General features: G+C 39.2%; 2 protein-coding genes across 4 annotated transcripts in view; one reads left to right on the top strand and one right to left on the bottom strand.

Moving 5' to 3' along the window:
- Window positions 1-1,323: 1,323 nt before the first annotated feature.
- LOC141572919 (uncharacterized) overlaps window positions 1,324-16,252 on the bottom strand; it is an 87,223-nt gene continuing 72,294 nt past the window's right edge. Inside the window, exon 4 of the mRNA XM_088792649.1 lies at window positions 1,324-2,719. The gene's annotated coding sequence lies outside the window, so the exon portion shown is untranslated. The remainder of the gene's footprint in view (window positions 2,720-16,252) is intronic.
- SLC35G1 (solute carrier family 35 member G1) lies at window positions 2,122-12,440 on the top strand. Of its 3 annotated transcripts, none has more exons than XM_074339369.2 (4): window positions 2,122-2,299; window positions 2,501-2,710; window positions 7,209-7,389; window positions 9,412-12,440. In XM_074339369.2, exons 1-4 carry the CDS (start codon window positions 2,122-2,124, stop codon window positions 10,148-10,150), a joined length of 1,308 nt encoding a protein of 435 aa, XP_074195470.1. In that variant the 3' UTR covers window positions 10,151-12,440. The 3 variants fall into 3 exon arrangements, with proteins under 3 accessions (XP_074195470.1, XP_074195469.1, XP_019595309.1); XM_074339368.2 differs by having other exon boundaries at window positions 2,501-2,713; XM_019739750.3 differs by lacking the exon at window positions 2,501-2,710.

Raw genomic sequence — 16,252 nt, 5'->3', positions numbered from 1 at the left:
TGTTGAAAGTGAATTGGTCAAGGTACTTGCTGCTCAGATCATCCCAATTTTTTCTTCTTTACACCTCCTAACCACCATCTTCACCATTCAAAGAGGAGGATTCTTTAAACCCTCTGCACATCTAAATCTCAGAATGTAGTTGTGAAACTGCACTAGATTTCTAGATGTTTGGAGAAGCTTCGTGATTCCTGCTTCATAATCATGATCTATCACCCTCACTGATACCTATCATTTTCTCATTTAAACACCACCCCACCACAACCAACAACAAAATCAGCTGCATATATTTTGTATGCAACCTTACATTTTTTTACAATAAGGCAATAGTGTATGTTAATCAAGTTGGAATTCAGGTGACCATTTGTCCCAGTTTGCCTAGGACAACCCCCGTGAATGCCTATAGCTCTGCATAATTTTTTTATTATGAAAAATTGAAAACATATACAGAAGAATAGCATAATGAACCCACATGTAAATATCATGTGGTTATCAACTCATGCCGTAGCTTGTTTCATCCAACCAGCCCCCCCATCCTTTCCCACCCTGAGTTATTTTGGAGTAAATCACAGATATCATACTATCTCATCTGTTATCACTTCAGTATGCATCTCTAAAAGTTAAGGAGTCTTAAAATAATAATAATAATAATAATAATAATAATAATAATAATAGCAGTATCACTATCAGATCTTAAAAATTAACAATAACCCTTAAGAGTCTCAAATATTCAGTCATATTTCAAATTTCCCAGATTGTCTCATAAATGCATTTGGATTTTCTCCTTGCTTCAGCTACCTATGAGCTCTGATTTAAGAGAACTCTGCATAACTTTTAAAAGAGCTCCCCCTCTCACGCTAAAAAAAAGTTCCAGTTTGGAGAATAAATTATATGTTCACCCTCATTCAAAATACACCTTGATTTTCCAGGAAAGTGCTTTCCCGGTGACGTGTTTTTGCCCACATCATTGCACTTTACTTTCATAAAAAGTCTGCGAAGTAGGAAGAGAAACATTTTATCTCTATTAAGTAAATGAAGTAGCCAAGGCTTCAAGTAGTACAGCGGTTTCTGTCCAAGGTCACACACTCACTGACAGAATCAGGGCCAGACCCAGGACTACTGACTTCAAGTCCAGAATTGTTCAGCTGTAGACCACTTTGTGCAAATATCTGAGGAAAGACTAACATCACTCTCTTGTTTGGTAATCTGCTTGTGCTTGGATCTAGAACAGTGTAGACAGGTTCATCCTTGCTGAGACAGTCCCTTCACATTTAAAGCAAGCAAAGAGACGAGAGAAGAATTATGTAAATGTAAAGAGGCTATTAGTGAATTTTGGAGCTAAATGACATGTATTTTTTATTTTACCAATGTAATTACATCAGATTACTGGAATCTTACATCTAACCAAATAGGATATCTCAGTTAAAAACAAAATGGAAGGAAGGAACTAAGGATGAATGCCTACTGTTACAAAGAACATATAAATGGGTTCCACACCAGTCTTGTATTAATAGATGTATTTTCCCGATGGTTATGCGCTAATCCTTATTTTTTTAAACCTAAATCCAGTAAAATTCTACCCTCCTTGGATAAGTGGCAATGAGACAAGGAGGTTTCGAAAACGCTTGATCCTTCAAACATAGGCACAGTGCTTGGCAAAGTCTCCAGGGTGATCCAGAGGTACTGAATATGGCGCCACATCAATAAGTAAACGTACACCCTGCCAACCTCTTGAAGGCCCGCCCCAAGAGAGGCCACAGGACATCTCTCTTTGCAATGCTAGAAAGGGGTCCAGTGTGCCTTGGGAAAGGTATCTCCAAACCGCTGGCCCGTCTAGCCAGACCGCAACACAGGGGTGGTCGCCTTTGGGCCAGCTGTGGCCACCTCAGCCTGACCAGAGAGGCGGCTGGCCTCCCGCTGCGCTAGAGGAACCGGGAGCTGAAGGTAAGAGGGCAGCAGAGGACGAGCCCCATCCCCGGGAGGAAGGGGGGCGGGGGGGGGGGGGAAGGACCGCGCGCGCATGCGCGCTGCTGCCACTACCACCGGCCGGAAGAGCCTGGCAACCGAGCCGCGGCTGCCGGCGCCAGACCCCGCGACGGCCGCGGGGAAAGCGCCGGTAGCGCGATGCGGCCCCTGGACGTCGCCCAGGCCGCCGAGCGGCAGGAACCCGCGCTGCCGCTTACTGGCGACAGGTCCCCGGGAGCGAGTGAGGAGCCGGCGGCCGCCGACGCAGCAGGAACACCCGGCCGGGGATGGTGCTGGCTGTGCCGCTCTTCGCCTTGCGGCTCGCGCGTGCAGTCTGGTGAGTGCCGGGTGCGGACTCGGGCGCGGGTCTCGCCTCCGGAGGGGCCGGGCAGGCGCCAGCGCGGGGATCCCCGCAGCCGCAGGCTAGGACGCATTGCGGACCGTGCCCCGCATCCCCACCCTGCCCAGAGCTCGGGGAAACCTGGAGCTGTCACCTGGGGGACAGCAAATCTGAAGTCCTCTGTTCCCGCCCCCGCAGGCGCGAAGACCCGAGAAAGTTTCAGATTGTGTTTGGAAACCTTTTTGGATTCTAAAACTGTTCCTATAATTAAAGTGTTGCGGGCAAGACTGTGGAGTCAGATTGCAGTTCAGCGCTGCCGGCCCGAGGTCCGAGGTTGTGGGGTCAGCGAGAAAAGCCATTCCTTAGCTGCCGACGTTGGGAGGAAGCACACCATGAAAACTGATCTCGGTGGTAAACCTGAAGAGGAAGTTTAAAAGCACAGAGTTTAAAAAAACGTTTGTGCCAGAGTCTTAGAATCTTGAGAAGGCAGAATTGAGTGGAACCCCTGGGTCTCGACCTTTTTGGGTTAGGAGAACTTTTTAGCAACTGATGCAAAAGAAGGCAGAGGCAGTCTTACATACGTGGTTAAGGGGTTCCCAGACTCGTCCCCAAAACTAAGGACGTGTGAAAAACTCTTGATCTTGTTCAACCTCTTCCTTAGACAGATGAGGAAAATGAGGCCCAGGAAGGTGAGGGCTTTGGGGTTTTTGTTTTGTTTTGTTTTTCCAAAGATCTGGCATGTGTGTGGGTGAGACAGGGCACAGGTCCCAGCAGCACTAGCTTGCCAGAAACCCAGCCCAGGGCTCTTTCTACTAGCCACAAGCACGTTTCTCCTTGAACTTGGAGCAGCTTCCTGGAAGGAGAGCTAAACAGGCAGATGTCCTTTCAAGACAAAGTTACAGTTTGCACCACCTCTGGGTCGCCTCCACTAAGTGTGCCTCTATCCCCATTTCACCTTCCCTCTCCCCTGTATGCACTTTCCCCAATTTAAAGAGATAAAACCCAGGAAGATAGCTCTTGCTCCATTTTTGTTGTAAATGCTAACAGAAATGATCAGACTTCTAATCATTTATACACAGGCTAGAACCTCTAGCGCAGGGGTTACCCCAAGCTGGGTTGACCAGATGTGCAGCCTTTGAAAAGGTCAGCTTCTCACCTTATTACCCTATGGTTGAATGTCATTCTGGTGGAATGCTGAGGCAGTCACTGCAAACTCTTAAAGGTTTCCCCTATTTGTGAACTGAAGAGGAATAGTACTGGCAAAATGACAAACCTATATAAGGGATTGCACATAAGAATCTTGTGGGAGCTTATAACTTCAAAGAAGGCTGCTAACAACAAGACTTAGCAATAGTTATTGTAAGGTGACCAGATAATAGTCCAAAAACAGGATTGCCATAGAAATACTTTAAACTACAGTACTGTTGTCATTGAACTTTGTGACAGTATCATTTTAGCCTCTTGATTCAACTGGCTATCTCAACAAAGCTCATTTTCAAGTTCAGGTTGAAACTAACCCATTTTTCTTACATTCTTGGATAACCTTCACAGACAGCATTCAGCTGTCCTAAAACACCTATTTATTTTCTTAAGGGACAGTGTGGATCTTAGACCGAAGCAAGGATTAGAAGTTGTCTTAGGTCTGTGCCTCACATCCTCCTGGAAGGAATGAGTTTTTTAGCAGTGGTTCTCAGACCAGTGGAGCTTTTTACAGTTATAGAGATCCCATTTCAGTGAGTCTGGGGTAGGACTTGGGAATTGAGGTTTAAAAAGTTACTAGCTGATTCCAATTCCCAACCAGGGTTGTGAATCAACAGTTTAAAGTAGAGGTTAGAGAAACTGAGCAACTTTTCTGTTTTCTTTTAACGCAGGAAATTGCACTGTGGCCACTTACTTAATTTGAATTATTTAGAGTTACCAAATTATTAGATATGCTTATATAGTGGGATATGAACCCAGAAGCACATTACAAAAGCAAATGACTCTGGATTATGCTACTCTCTTGCTCATCTCCATTGACAGAGAGAATTGAAATTATTATTCAGTAAGAGACTGAGGTTTGTCTAAGTAGAATTAGTTCTCATCCTCATTAACAAATAATCAAGTTCAGGTAGGCTTTGTAACAACTGTCCTGTCCCAGTCAGGAAGCATGGGCCTTAAATGTTTATAGACAAGAAAATATTGAGTGTCTGTGTTTTAAGGAAAAGATAATCAGAGCCAGGGGTATGAAATTAAGTTTTCAAATAGTTAAAATATCATGTTAATTAACATATTCCTGGAGAAAAACTAAGAAGTTTAGGTTGGAGAAGATCCTTGAAATATAGACCAGGGAGATGTTTTCTGTCCTTGATCTTCCCATTTTATTCTGTCTGAGGGTGTAGGTTCTATGTATGGGTTGGGTTTCTTTTAAGAAAAACTATTTTATTTGGGCCTGAATTCTGAAATTTCAGAAGCGAAATTCTAAGGCTGACCACAGCCAAGTCGTGTATTTAGTGGTGCTTAACTCTGAAGTCTTCTAGAGCTTCCTTCTCACAGGCTTAATGAGAATGTGTGGTTTGTTTCTGCGGTATCTGACCACATAATTACAGAATGGAGGATTCTGGCACTTATAATATATAACCTGTAGCATGACAACTCCTAGCTCCAAATCATTCTCTTCAGCTGTCCACCTAGAACAGGAAGAGGTGGAGGCCTCTGACCAGAATGACATCCTTTAGTATAAAGGTCAGGTTGCAGAATGCCACCGGAAACACTGTGCATCATCATACTTTGGTCCCAATTTGCAAAGTGTCACTTATGGGCAAAGGTATATAGCTGACATGAGGATGTTGAAATAAATTACCTGGTGTTTGCATTTATAAGGGAAGGATATTAAAAGGGAAGAACATTATTATGTAGTATGTTCTATAGCAGAATAATACCCTATAAGTTCCTAGATGGGAATAATGCTGGTTTTACTACAAATTGCATGTGCCCACACATCCTTCAGCTCTGCTGTGCTCTTAGCTGATGAGGGCCAGTAGTGTTTCCTTCTTATTCTCCTTTTTTGTGTTAGTTTTAAATATATGTATAAATATTTAGGTATATATATTTACATATATATAAATATATATATATGTAAATATATATATAAATATATATATATACACACACACACATTCCTCAGTGTGTGGCCATTTAAGGAGTTCTCTGCTCATGCTGCTCCATTTTGCTCTCTCCTGAATGTCAGGGGGTAAGTTTGAAAACAAATTCTACTCCTGTCTCAGTACGGCAGAGGAAGTGGCTAAACAAAAGTTTAATGCTCATATAGACTGCCATTAATAGATTGAATACTTGATGGTCTGGAGAAAGCAGAAGTTTCCTGATTCAGATCAAGCCAGGAAGTTGGTTATTAGATGGCAATTCTAATAAAAAATGTTTTTAAAAAGCACTTTGGGGTCAGATAATCCAGCCCCTGTCCTCAAAGACTTTATGCTCTAAATGGAAGATAAGTCATAAACTATGGAAAATTAAATAAAGATTTGACTCATGGTTCAAAATAACAAATCGGAGAGCCTTCCTAGATCTGTAGTTGCCAGTAGTGTTACACTCTGCAGCTTTCCATGAAGTCCTCTCATGTTCTTTGTCTTTTTATTGATAATTTCTTTAATTCATTTAAAATGTCAAATATCTATAATTTCAATATATTTTGTTTCTTACATTTAAAAATAAAGAATAGAATGTTGAAACCTGAATTATTTCAATGAGATCAACAACAAAGACTCAAACTCTTACAGTATCATCCAGATACATATAGAACAGATTTAAAAATACACAGTGGAACACTGAAAGCGGCTAATTGACAACTAAAATACATATGAAGGTTATACATCTTTGAAAAGAAGCAGATTTGCAGTCCTCAAGTATGGAATGTCCAATGTCTCATTAATGCATCTCAAATAGTGCCACTTCCTGCTACAAATCTTAATGATCCTGAAAAAGCTGCTTTGAATCAGTTTCTACCATGTTACTTTGGATTTAAAATAACCAAAATTTGAGAGCTGGGGGTTATTTTATTTAACATCTTTTCTTCATTCATGGCCTAACATCTAATAACAAATTTTTTTTTTTTGTACAAATTTTTCACTGAGTTTCGTGGTCAAGGTTTGGCAGTGCAAAATATCTTTTCTACCAGATAGATGACAATATGAATAGTAAAGCAAGAATCTGGTAAGATCACATGAAGGAATCTTGACCTGTAGGAAATAATTTCCAGTGATTCTTCAATATTGTTATTCATATAAGCACAAAAGTCAGGAAGCAATTGACTAACTTCTCTCTCACATTCTTTCATTCAGCAAATATTTCTTCAGGGTCTTCCATGTGCCAGGCATGAATAAGGCAGCTTATTCATGAGGTCCCAGCCCTGGAGAGGCTCACAGGCTATGGGGAAAGTCAGATAATCAAGTAGCCATAGAACACAGTCATAAACTGTTTTCCAGAAAAGAATACTTTCTTCATAAAGTCCCCCTCACTAGTGAGATGATATAAAGTATCATTTGGAAACATTTTTCTCTAGCCATCTTGACAAGCATTTCTTAAAGATTTCTCTCACTGTCTTGCTTGGCAAGCATTTTACTTCTTTTTGACTTGTAGGTGAGGGGGTGTTTCTTCAGTGAGCCAAAGGAAATCCATTTTATAGGATGAAACTGCATTTTAAAAAATACAGGTTTAAATTGTTCACTTTGTCTCTGGTTCTTCATTCTTAATAGGGGAAATATTTCAGGTCCAAAGAATGGATATGCTTAAGAGGTAATATTTGTAGCCTGTCAGCCATTAATAGTATCCCATATTTCTCAATTTCTAAGTGAAAACGATAAAACATACACTTGGAAGCAAGGACTAACCAGAATTTAATCTTTTTCAGAAGCCAAGAAGAAAGCACCCTGTCCTGCACTTGGCTTGTTTTACACATTATTGTCTGCCTTCCTTTTCTCAGTGGGCTCTTTATTTGTAAAAAAAGTACAAGACATCCATGCTGTAGAAATCAGTGCGTTCCGATGTGTGTTCCAAATGCTAGTCGTTATCCCTTGCTTAATATACAGAAAGTAAGTATTTCTTAAGTACATAATGTTAATCAATGTTTGTAAATCTTTTGACCTGTTCAAATTACGTATTTACTCTGTAGTATCTGCTTTGTCTCATAGATTTCACTAGTCCCCACACCCTTTGACTCTGATTAATGAAAAGTCACAAGGTTCCAACCAAAGAAGATGCTCATAAGCACAAACCACATGCCCAACAAAGGGGGAAAAAGAGATTCAGTTATTCTCCACCCCTCATTTTGAGAACAAAGCTTTCCTTGTATAATTCCCCCATCTTGTACCACCCTCCTTCTTTGCTTTGGCATAACTAGTACTTGGAAGAAAAAAGGAAACAAGAGGAAGTGGTAGTGTCTCCTAGTGTCAGTGGTTTCTTGAAGTAGAACAGGTTGCCCTGTTATCAGGGCAGACAGAAGGCTAGAGTAATAGTATTTAGGTCTTCCCCATAGGATTCTATGGGAAAGGGGAAAGGAAATCTTGAGTAGTTCAGTGTCCTCATCTGTAAACTGGAGGAAATGATGTTCTTCGTCCTCTACCTTGTGCTTGCAAGGATCAAATGAAATTTATTATGGATCAGAGCGCTTTGTGTACAATGTACAGTATATGAAAACTATTCCCTATCCTTCCTGACCTCTTCCCACCCAGCCCCTGTTCTCCTTCCATATGGAATCTCCACCCACCCTCCCCAGGTTAAAAGTATGCTTCCCCCACACCATTATAACCTCTACACACCCCTGTGTACTTAGAACCCTGTGTACTTGGACCAGTTGGGTTCCTGGTGGCTGCCTGGCACCTTCTCTCTTTGGGCAAAGATGCTTAAACCCAGATTAAAAGCTTTAGTTGCTTGCCACCAAAGTGTCCTTGTATCTATAACATGCTGCAGATTCACTTAGAATAGTTTCACTCCATTTCCTGAGGATTTGGTGAAACGGGTGAAAATCTGCTAAGATCAGTATTGTTGGAAATTCCCGTTTAAGTGTGGACAAGTCACAATATTTTAGGAAATGATATAAAACTTCAGAAATTTCCAAGGGTGGTAACAGACTACTGATGCTAACACAATGCTCTTCCTCATTTTGGAATAAAAGTATTCATAGGGGAAGCACTAGAAGAATTTTCTTAAATCCTCGGTGCTAATCTGCTTTGACTCATTTTCTGTTTCGCTGTCATGGAAGATTCTTTGCTTCTCAAAGTATGGACCAAAGGTGACCACACTTTCATTTCTAACCCCAGAGACCCAGGGTCCCCATGTCAGGCCTGCCTAGATGCTGCCCAAAAGATGCCCAGCCCTGGTACACATCTGTGAGTTGCACCTAGCCAGGAACTTACATAGTAGTCTGCTTAGGAAATACTTATTTGAAAAACCTTTGAGTAGCAGTCATTATACTTATCTGAATGCTACAGGTTCTTTTTCAGTGTGTCTTAACTCTTTTCCTAATGAGAACAATGAAAAGTCTCTTATTCAATGGCTAAACACGTTTTAGCGTTGCTTCAGCTTTTATAGAAAAACTCGTAAGATTGGGAATGCATACTATCCAGGACTAAATTTTCTTATATGGGGCAGCTGAATCTTGAAATTGTATTATTATAAAACAACACATTTTCATATATTTACGTATTTAGTAGAATATTTGGAGAAAATAAAGAAGGAAAATTATCTCTGACTAGAATAAGGTATAACTGCAATGACCATTTTAGTATGTTTTCTTTTTTTTGCAAGCATATATATACATAGGGAAAACAATACCTATATTTGCTGAATTCAAATTGTACTATTTATGTAGTCCTTTTGTATTTTTTGCTTATACTGTGATCACTTTAGTGTCATTAGCTATACTTAGAAAACATTTTTAAAAGGTGTATAATAGTTTTAATTATATGTATTATTATTATTATAAAATATAATTAATTTGGTATTCTTTGTTTTTTGACAATTAGGACTTCTAAAGTAATATTTAATTAAAAATTGTAATTTAAAAACAAATACCAAGTTTGTTTTAATATGAATTCCTTCATTTGAATTTACAGAAATGGGTTTATAGGCCCAAAGGGTCAACGAATCTTCCTCTTTCTCAGAGGAGCCCTGGGTTCTACCGCCATGATCCTTTTATACTACGCTGTCCAGACAACATCCCTTGCTGATGCCACAGTTATCTCCTTTAGCTGTCCAGTGTTTACGTCTATATTTGCTTGTATATTTCTCAAGGAAAAATACAGCCTTTGGGATGCTCTCTTCACTGCATTCACCATCACCGGAGTGGTCCTAATCGTGAGGCCGCCGTTTTTGTTTGGTTCCAACGCTGCGGGGATGGCTGAAAGTTACTCAGATCACCTGAAGGGCACGTTCGCATCCGTGGGACATGCGGTGCTTGCTGCCTTGACTCTAGTTATCCTCAGAAAAATGGGGAAATCTGTGGACTACATTTTGAGCATTTGGTATTATGTAATACTTGGCCTCCTGGAATGTGTCATTGTCCTCTTTATATTAGGAGAATGGAGTCTGCCGTACTGTGGGTTGGACAGACTCTTTCTCATACTAATTGGGCTGTTTGGTTTGGGGGGTCAGGTGTTTCTCACCAAAGCCATTCAAATAGAAAAAGCAGGACTAGTAGCAATAATGAAGACAATGGATGTGGTTTTTGCTTTTATATTTCAGATTATTTTCCTTAATGACATACCCACGTGGTGGACGGTGGGTGGTGCACTCTGTGTAGTAGCCAGTAGTACCGGGGCAGCGGCTCGGAAATTGTGCCAGGGTTCCAAATGAAGCCTCATTGCTCAAATGGGTATTTTTTTCTTTCAAGAACATCATCACCCAGTTCAGACACACCACATATGCGTACACCCAGATAATCTGCTTTTACTTCACTGATTATATTTAATACATTTCATAACTACAGTACCATTTTTTAATATGGTATGTCTTTAGAGAAGCATAGCCAGTCAGTTTGGTTAGCAATTATTATTTTTTTTTTATTATTTTTGTTGTTGTTGGGGTGGCATTTGTAAGAGGACAGCTCATTAATTGAAGAAACACTGCAAAAAACTTTATGACTCTAATATAAATATGTGTAATTTTTTTGAAGTGTGTTTTTCATACTGATGGAATATAAGTGGGGAGGAAATTTTAGACGCCCTTTGAGTAGTGTAGAGGTTGAGAAACTTACTGATAATAATGCTGCTATGATTAGTATTATGTTGAAAATTCATTTCAAACATAATTCCATTTAGGAGGCCAAAGCTGAAATTTGGAATAGGTGCCTACTTAATGGTGTTAATAATACAAATGAATTAGCCTTATTTTCAAGGCTTTTATAAATGATTATCATTCTTTTAACCCATATTCGTGCCTTTTCATCTTAATGCCTGAATTTTTATATGTAAACTTTTAAAAATCACCAAGTTTGACTAATAGTTTCTCTTTTAGTGGCATTTGCAACTGTAACTATCATTCTATAATTTTAATTGTCTTTTTTTTTTTTTTTTTGAAACTGCACTAAATTTTTTAAAACTTTCTAAGATTTCAAGCCTTTAAATCACAAGAGATAAATCTTGGCATGGCCAGTGTGCACATTTCCATCCTTAAGTGTTTTCCCCTCACTAGAAATGTGACTTTCTATAAATTCCCTTTGAATTTATAGAGTGATGCCAAATAAAATTTTCTCAGGATTTTATTAGGTTGAATCATATAAAATTGCTGAAATTTTACCTTTCTAACTTACAAAAACTATAGTTTCTTATGGTTCACCCTAATAGATACCTCCCTTTCACTCTAAACCAAATACTTAGAGGACTTTGGAATATATATTTTTAAAACAACTTTTTAAAGTACAGTCATCCTATTAAACTTATTTTTATAGTCTTTCCCTTACGGAATTATATGTAATAATGTTTCATGTTATATGTTAAATGTAAAGACCTGTGAATTCCATGGTTGATTGACTTTTGTGGTTTCTGGAATAGAAAAAAAATCACTGTTAAAGTCTAGTATGTCAGTGTGATATTAAATGTCAATGCTGCACCATGATACTAACATCATGAATTCAAACGACAAATTTTGTATCTGGAACTTCATCAGGCCAATACTCTATAGCTAAAGAGAGAATTGAATATTTAGGATAGCTCGGAGGTTCATCAGGAAATAGGGAGTCTATGCAAATGACTTTGTCTCAATGAATCCTTTGTTGGTGAGTCTATAATGGTCTCCAACTCTTACTTTGTCAGACCTAGCATCTATTATTATCACAAGCCTGCAAATTTGAAAGATTATAGGCTCTTCCCCACCCTTTCATCACAATTCTTCCAAAGTGAGAAGGAACTTGGCTTCGCAGGTTTATGCCTTAGTGAGAAAGGATCTTCTCCAAAAGTTCCAAGAGGGAATTTTTGACTTACTCATCTTCCCAAATGCTTCCCACCTTACAAATCCTAAAGGAAGTTTATTTAGGGGAGTCACACTGTCATACGTTTAACCTAATCCACAATATTGGGGCTTAGAGTTGCAAAAGCATCATTTTGCAAGTATCTTAGATAATTACAGAATCAGCATTTTAGGGCTCAAGGGTTAGAAATCCTCTTGTAGGAGTCACGCTACATAGATAGAGATGCTAGGGAGGGGACCTGCCCAGGATGGGTTTCCATGGCCTTCTCCCCTCCCTTAGTTCCATGATAAAGTATGGAAAGTAACCACTGCTTGACTTACCTAAGGTAAATTAACTCTCGAGGATCCCTCTCCTGATTCTTTACTTTGCACAATAAAAGAATCTATAAGACCTTGAAAGTTAAATTCCCTTGGGCCTGTACACTAGAGACATGTTTTATTTCAACAGTGTGGTTTAAGTACTTGAATGTCACAATGTATGACCAAGGTTGGAGAAAAAGTTCTTCTCCCAACTTTTACAGGGTGTGATTCTTAAACACTTTTATAATGTCCAAAGTATATACAAGGATATGTATTGTAACAATTATAGGTGCAAAGATTGTAGTTTATCTTGAAAAGGAAAATATTTTCATAAATTGTTTTTATTTTATAAGTACTAATAAAATTAATATGAAAGAAAGCTGTATATTGGATTTTATGATTATAGCAAATGTGCTTTCTAATATAACATTTCCTTTTTCATCCACATGCTTCAAAATTCATTTTGTAAGATTGACCTTTAGCCATTCAGCTGTGATGTGATCTCAAGTTTCTATTTATCTGTCCCTCTGATACTGTTACAGCAAATCCAATATATCTAAAATAAAGGCTTAAATCTTCTGTTCCAGTAAGGCCTTCATTGTTCTTGTACTACAAAGCTTGCAGCAGCTTTAAACTCTGTACTTTCTGTGCCCTTAGCTAATTTGTTACTAGGTCCTGGAGTGTCTATCTGCTGGTATGGATTTATTCTTGGCCATTTCTACTGCTACAATGTTAGTCCAAGATTTATCACCTGGCAACTGAATTACCAGGACCAGATCTAACTGGGTTACCCATTTCTAGACTCTTTCTTGCACTCAGGTCCTTGTCCTACTGCCATACTAATCTTTGTGAAGCCCTGCTTTTATTGTTACTCTGGTTCTCATGACACCACACACAACAATGCCTTATTACACACCGCATCACATCCAAATTATTCATCTGGCCCTGTTCTCACTTTTCCAACCTGATTTCCCATGTCCCAACACAAATTTGACACTCAGATACATCTTCCCACCAACTCCCACATTTGCCAAGAGATTCCTTCCCTCTTTCTCCTGCTTTCTTTGCTTTCTCATCTTTGCCCTCTAAAGCCACTTAGCTTCCAATGGCTCAGCTTGAGCTTTTCTTTCTTCCACTATCTCCAGCTTCTCCCACCCACACTTGTCCACTTTGGAAAAATAGATAAAGCACTGGATTAGGAGTTTGAAGACCTGAGTGTGCTTTTACCACTGTCTAGCTTGGCAAGTCACTGAATATCCCTGAGCCGGTTTTCCTCATTTGCTTCATTGGTTAAATAGAGTAATATTACTTACTTGCTCAACCCATGTTACAAATGAGTGCCACAGAAAAGACTTGGAGACCATAAAGGAAGACAGAAACACTAAGTATTGAACTGTGGTTAATGCTCTAGACTTGAACATTCACTCTCCTCTTTAAAATGATGCCTACCCCCAGGGTCCTTCCTCCTGAGTACTTTCACCAGGAACTGAAGGAACAGTCTTCTGGATTACAAACCTCACTGGGTTCCCTCTTGCTAGCACAGGATTCCACTATTGAGCAGCTCTCATTTCTTGGCTGATCCGCCCATGTACCACTGCCAAGGGTCACCAACCATTTTATCTTATGCATAGATAGATGTTACCACCTTTCCAGTTCTGGCTTTAGCTCTGGTTCCCTGTATTACACTTGGCTCTGGCTAGGGATGAGCCTGATTCTCTGTGCATTTCTCAGGCGGTATTCTCAGCAAAGCTCTTCTAACCCAAAAAACATAACTAGTCTTTTGAAGGTAATCTAGTAGGAAGAGAGCCAGATGTCCCGGATAACATGCTGGCCTCTGATCTAGGTGTATGGCATCATGGTCAGTACTGGGCATTAGAATTAGGTTATTCTAAGCTGGGCACATGAAACCTGGGCACTACCTCAAGCACACAGTTATATGGCCCCTTTGGTCATTACATCAAAACTAATACAGCTACCATAATCTCTTAGCATTCTGCAAGATAACCTATCAGGGACTCTCTGTGATCTGCAAAGAAAGACGCACCCCAGTTTTAGCCTATTGGAACACTAGGTTTGGAGCTGGACTTGGAAAACCAGTTCACAGAAAGCTCATGAACCTTGGTGCTGCCCATCCATCTCCTGAAAAATGGGGATGAGGCTTTACAGCGGGAGGGTAAGGAGCAGACATATCTTGGTGTCAAGACAGGGCAGAAAGTGTTGTAGCACAGAAATCCAGTCTACAAGAAAATGTTACACCAGGCTCCCCAGGGCACCATGCCAGCTATCATTCATTAAGCCAGATTTGCAACAATATAAAACAATATTTTTCTCTCTAATTTTTAAAGTTATTTTTTTTCATAGGAATGCTATATATGTTAACGTAAATTGGAATCATTTTTAATAAATATAATTTTTTTCAGTTTTGCTTTCAAATACGGCAAACATTTCTATATATAATCCATATAAACAGAAACTGGAGTTCTCAGTGATCCTTAAGAGAGTAAAGAAGTACACAACCAAAAAGTTTCAGGACTGCAGATTTAATAGAGTTTTAAAATTTGAAACCTTACAAAAAGATTAAACCCATCATTAAATTTATGAACTTCTTCATGAAGTTCTGACAGTCTGAAAGGCAGCTAAATAACTGTAAATTGTAAATTAATGTAACTGTAAATTAATGTGGTGTTCCATTTTAGAATTGTGAAGTTAAAACAACTCTAAATGTATATGCGATATCCAAATTGTGTACCCGAGAGAGAGAGAAAAGGAACAACAAGCAATCTACTTGGTCCATGGACAGATCAAATTGTCTCTATTACTTCCTTTATAAGTGCTTTTGTTCCTTTGTATGTGATTTTAGAAAAGTCAGAAAAGTTTGATGCTTTATAGTCACGTTTGTAGGTAATATGTACTTTGATACAACTTCTATAAGGGGCAATTTGGCAGTATCTATCTATTTACAAATACACATATATTTTCATCCAGAAATTCTATTGTAGGAATTTATCTTATACTTGCTTATACAAGATGACGTGTACAAGATTATTCATTACTTGTATTACAGTATTACTTATAATAGCAAAAAAAAAATAAAAGAACTAGGCAGAAGAAGGGGGTGGAAAATAGAACTAGCTTAAATGTTCCTCAATAGGGTTCTGGTTAAATATGTAATGGCATATACATAAAATAAAATGCAATTTTAAAAAATTAAGGAAGAGCAAGGGAGCTTTCCATTTATGAGTGTGCAGTAATCTTCAGGATTGTTTAGTGATAAAAGCAAGAGTCATATAATAGTATAGTATAGTATGTGATCATTTGTATAAAAAGCGGGTAAACAGAATATTCCAGGAGGATTCACAAGAAACTGTTAACATTGGTTGCCTGTAGGGAAAAGAATTTGGCAGCTGAAGAACAGGCTGGGGAGACTTCACTGAATCCTCTTTTAAACCTTTTGAATTTTGAACCATGTGGATATACAACCTAGTCAAAAAATAAAAATAAAAAACTGGTGAACAAAAACAAAGAGATGACTTGCTAGGAAAGGAGAAAAGAAAGGAGGGGGTGAAAGAGAGAGATGGAGACATACTTGCACATATGCATGTTTGCATGCATACATAAGTGGTCACTGCTTTAGTCTGAGCTATCACCCTGGCTCACTGTTACTGACGTCCTTTTCCTGTCGCCTCTTTTCCTCATCCAGTCTACAAATCAGACTTAAATTCCATGATTGAAGAAAATATAAAAGGAAAAACAATTTCAGCTTTTAAATAGAAACATATCCCCCAAGGTCCCAGAAAGCATTGCTCAGCCCTGAGCCAGATGCCTGTCTTTCCACAGCACCCAAACCATTTTTACTTGGAAAAGAAACTACCATTTATTGAATATGTCCCATCCAGGCCAGGAGCTTCTTGATCTTTGTCTCATTCAATCCTTGCCAACTCTGGGAGATGGGTTAATTGGGAAACTGAAGTTCAAAGAGGTCAAATAGGTCACCTACCTGGTAAATTCCAGTGCCCTCACTAGTAAATGATGAAGCTGGGCCACTGCCCTTGGTCTACCTGACCCCAGAGACTTTGACCTTTCCAATACTCCATGTAACCCCTCTACCTGGGGTAGAATGCAGGACAGGGAGTCACTGTAGTGAAATGATTGTTTCTTGACTTTGGGATTTGGAAGTTTGTGCTCGTATGC

The sequence above is a fragment of the Rhinolophus sinicus genome, chromosome 15 (genome assembly GCF_057876585.1).
Source record: "Rhinolophus sinicus isolate RSI-liver-muscle chromosome 15, RSI-T2T, whole genome shotgun sequence".
Taxonomy (NCBI): Eukaryota; Metazoa; Chordata; class Mammalia; order Chiroptera; family Rhinolophidae; genus Rhinolophus; species Rhinolophus sinicus.
The sequence above is the reverse complement of the archived record's forward strand: the minus strand, read 5'-3'. Positions and strand labels throughout refer to the sequence as shown.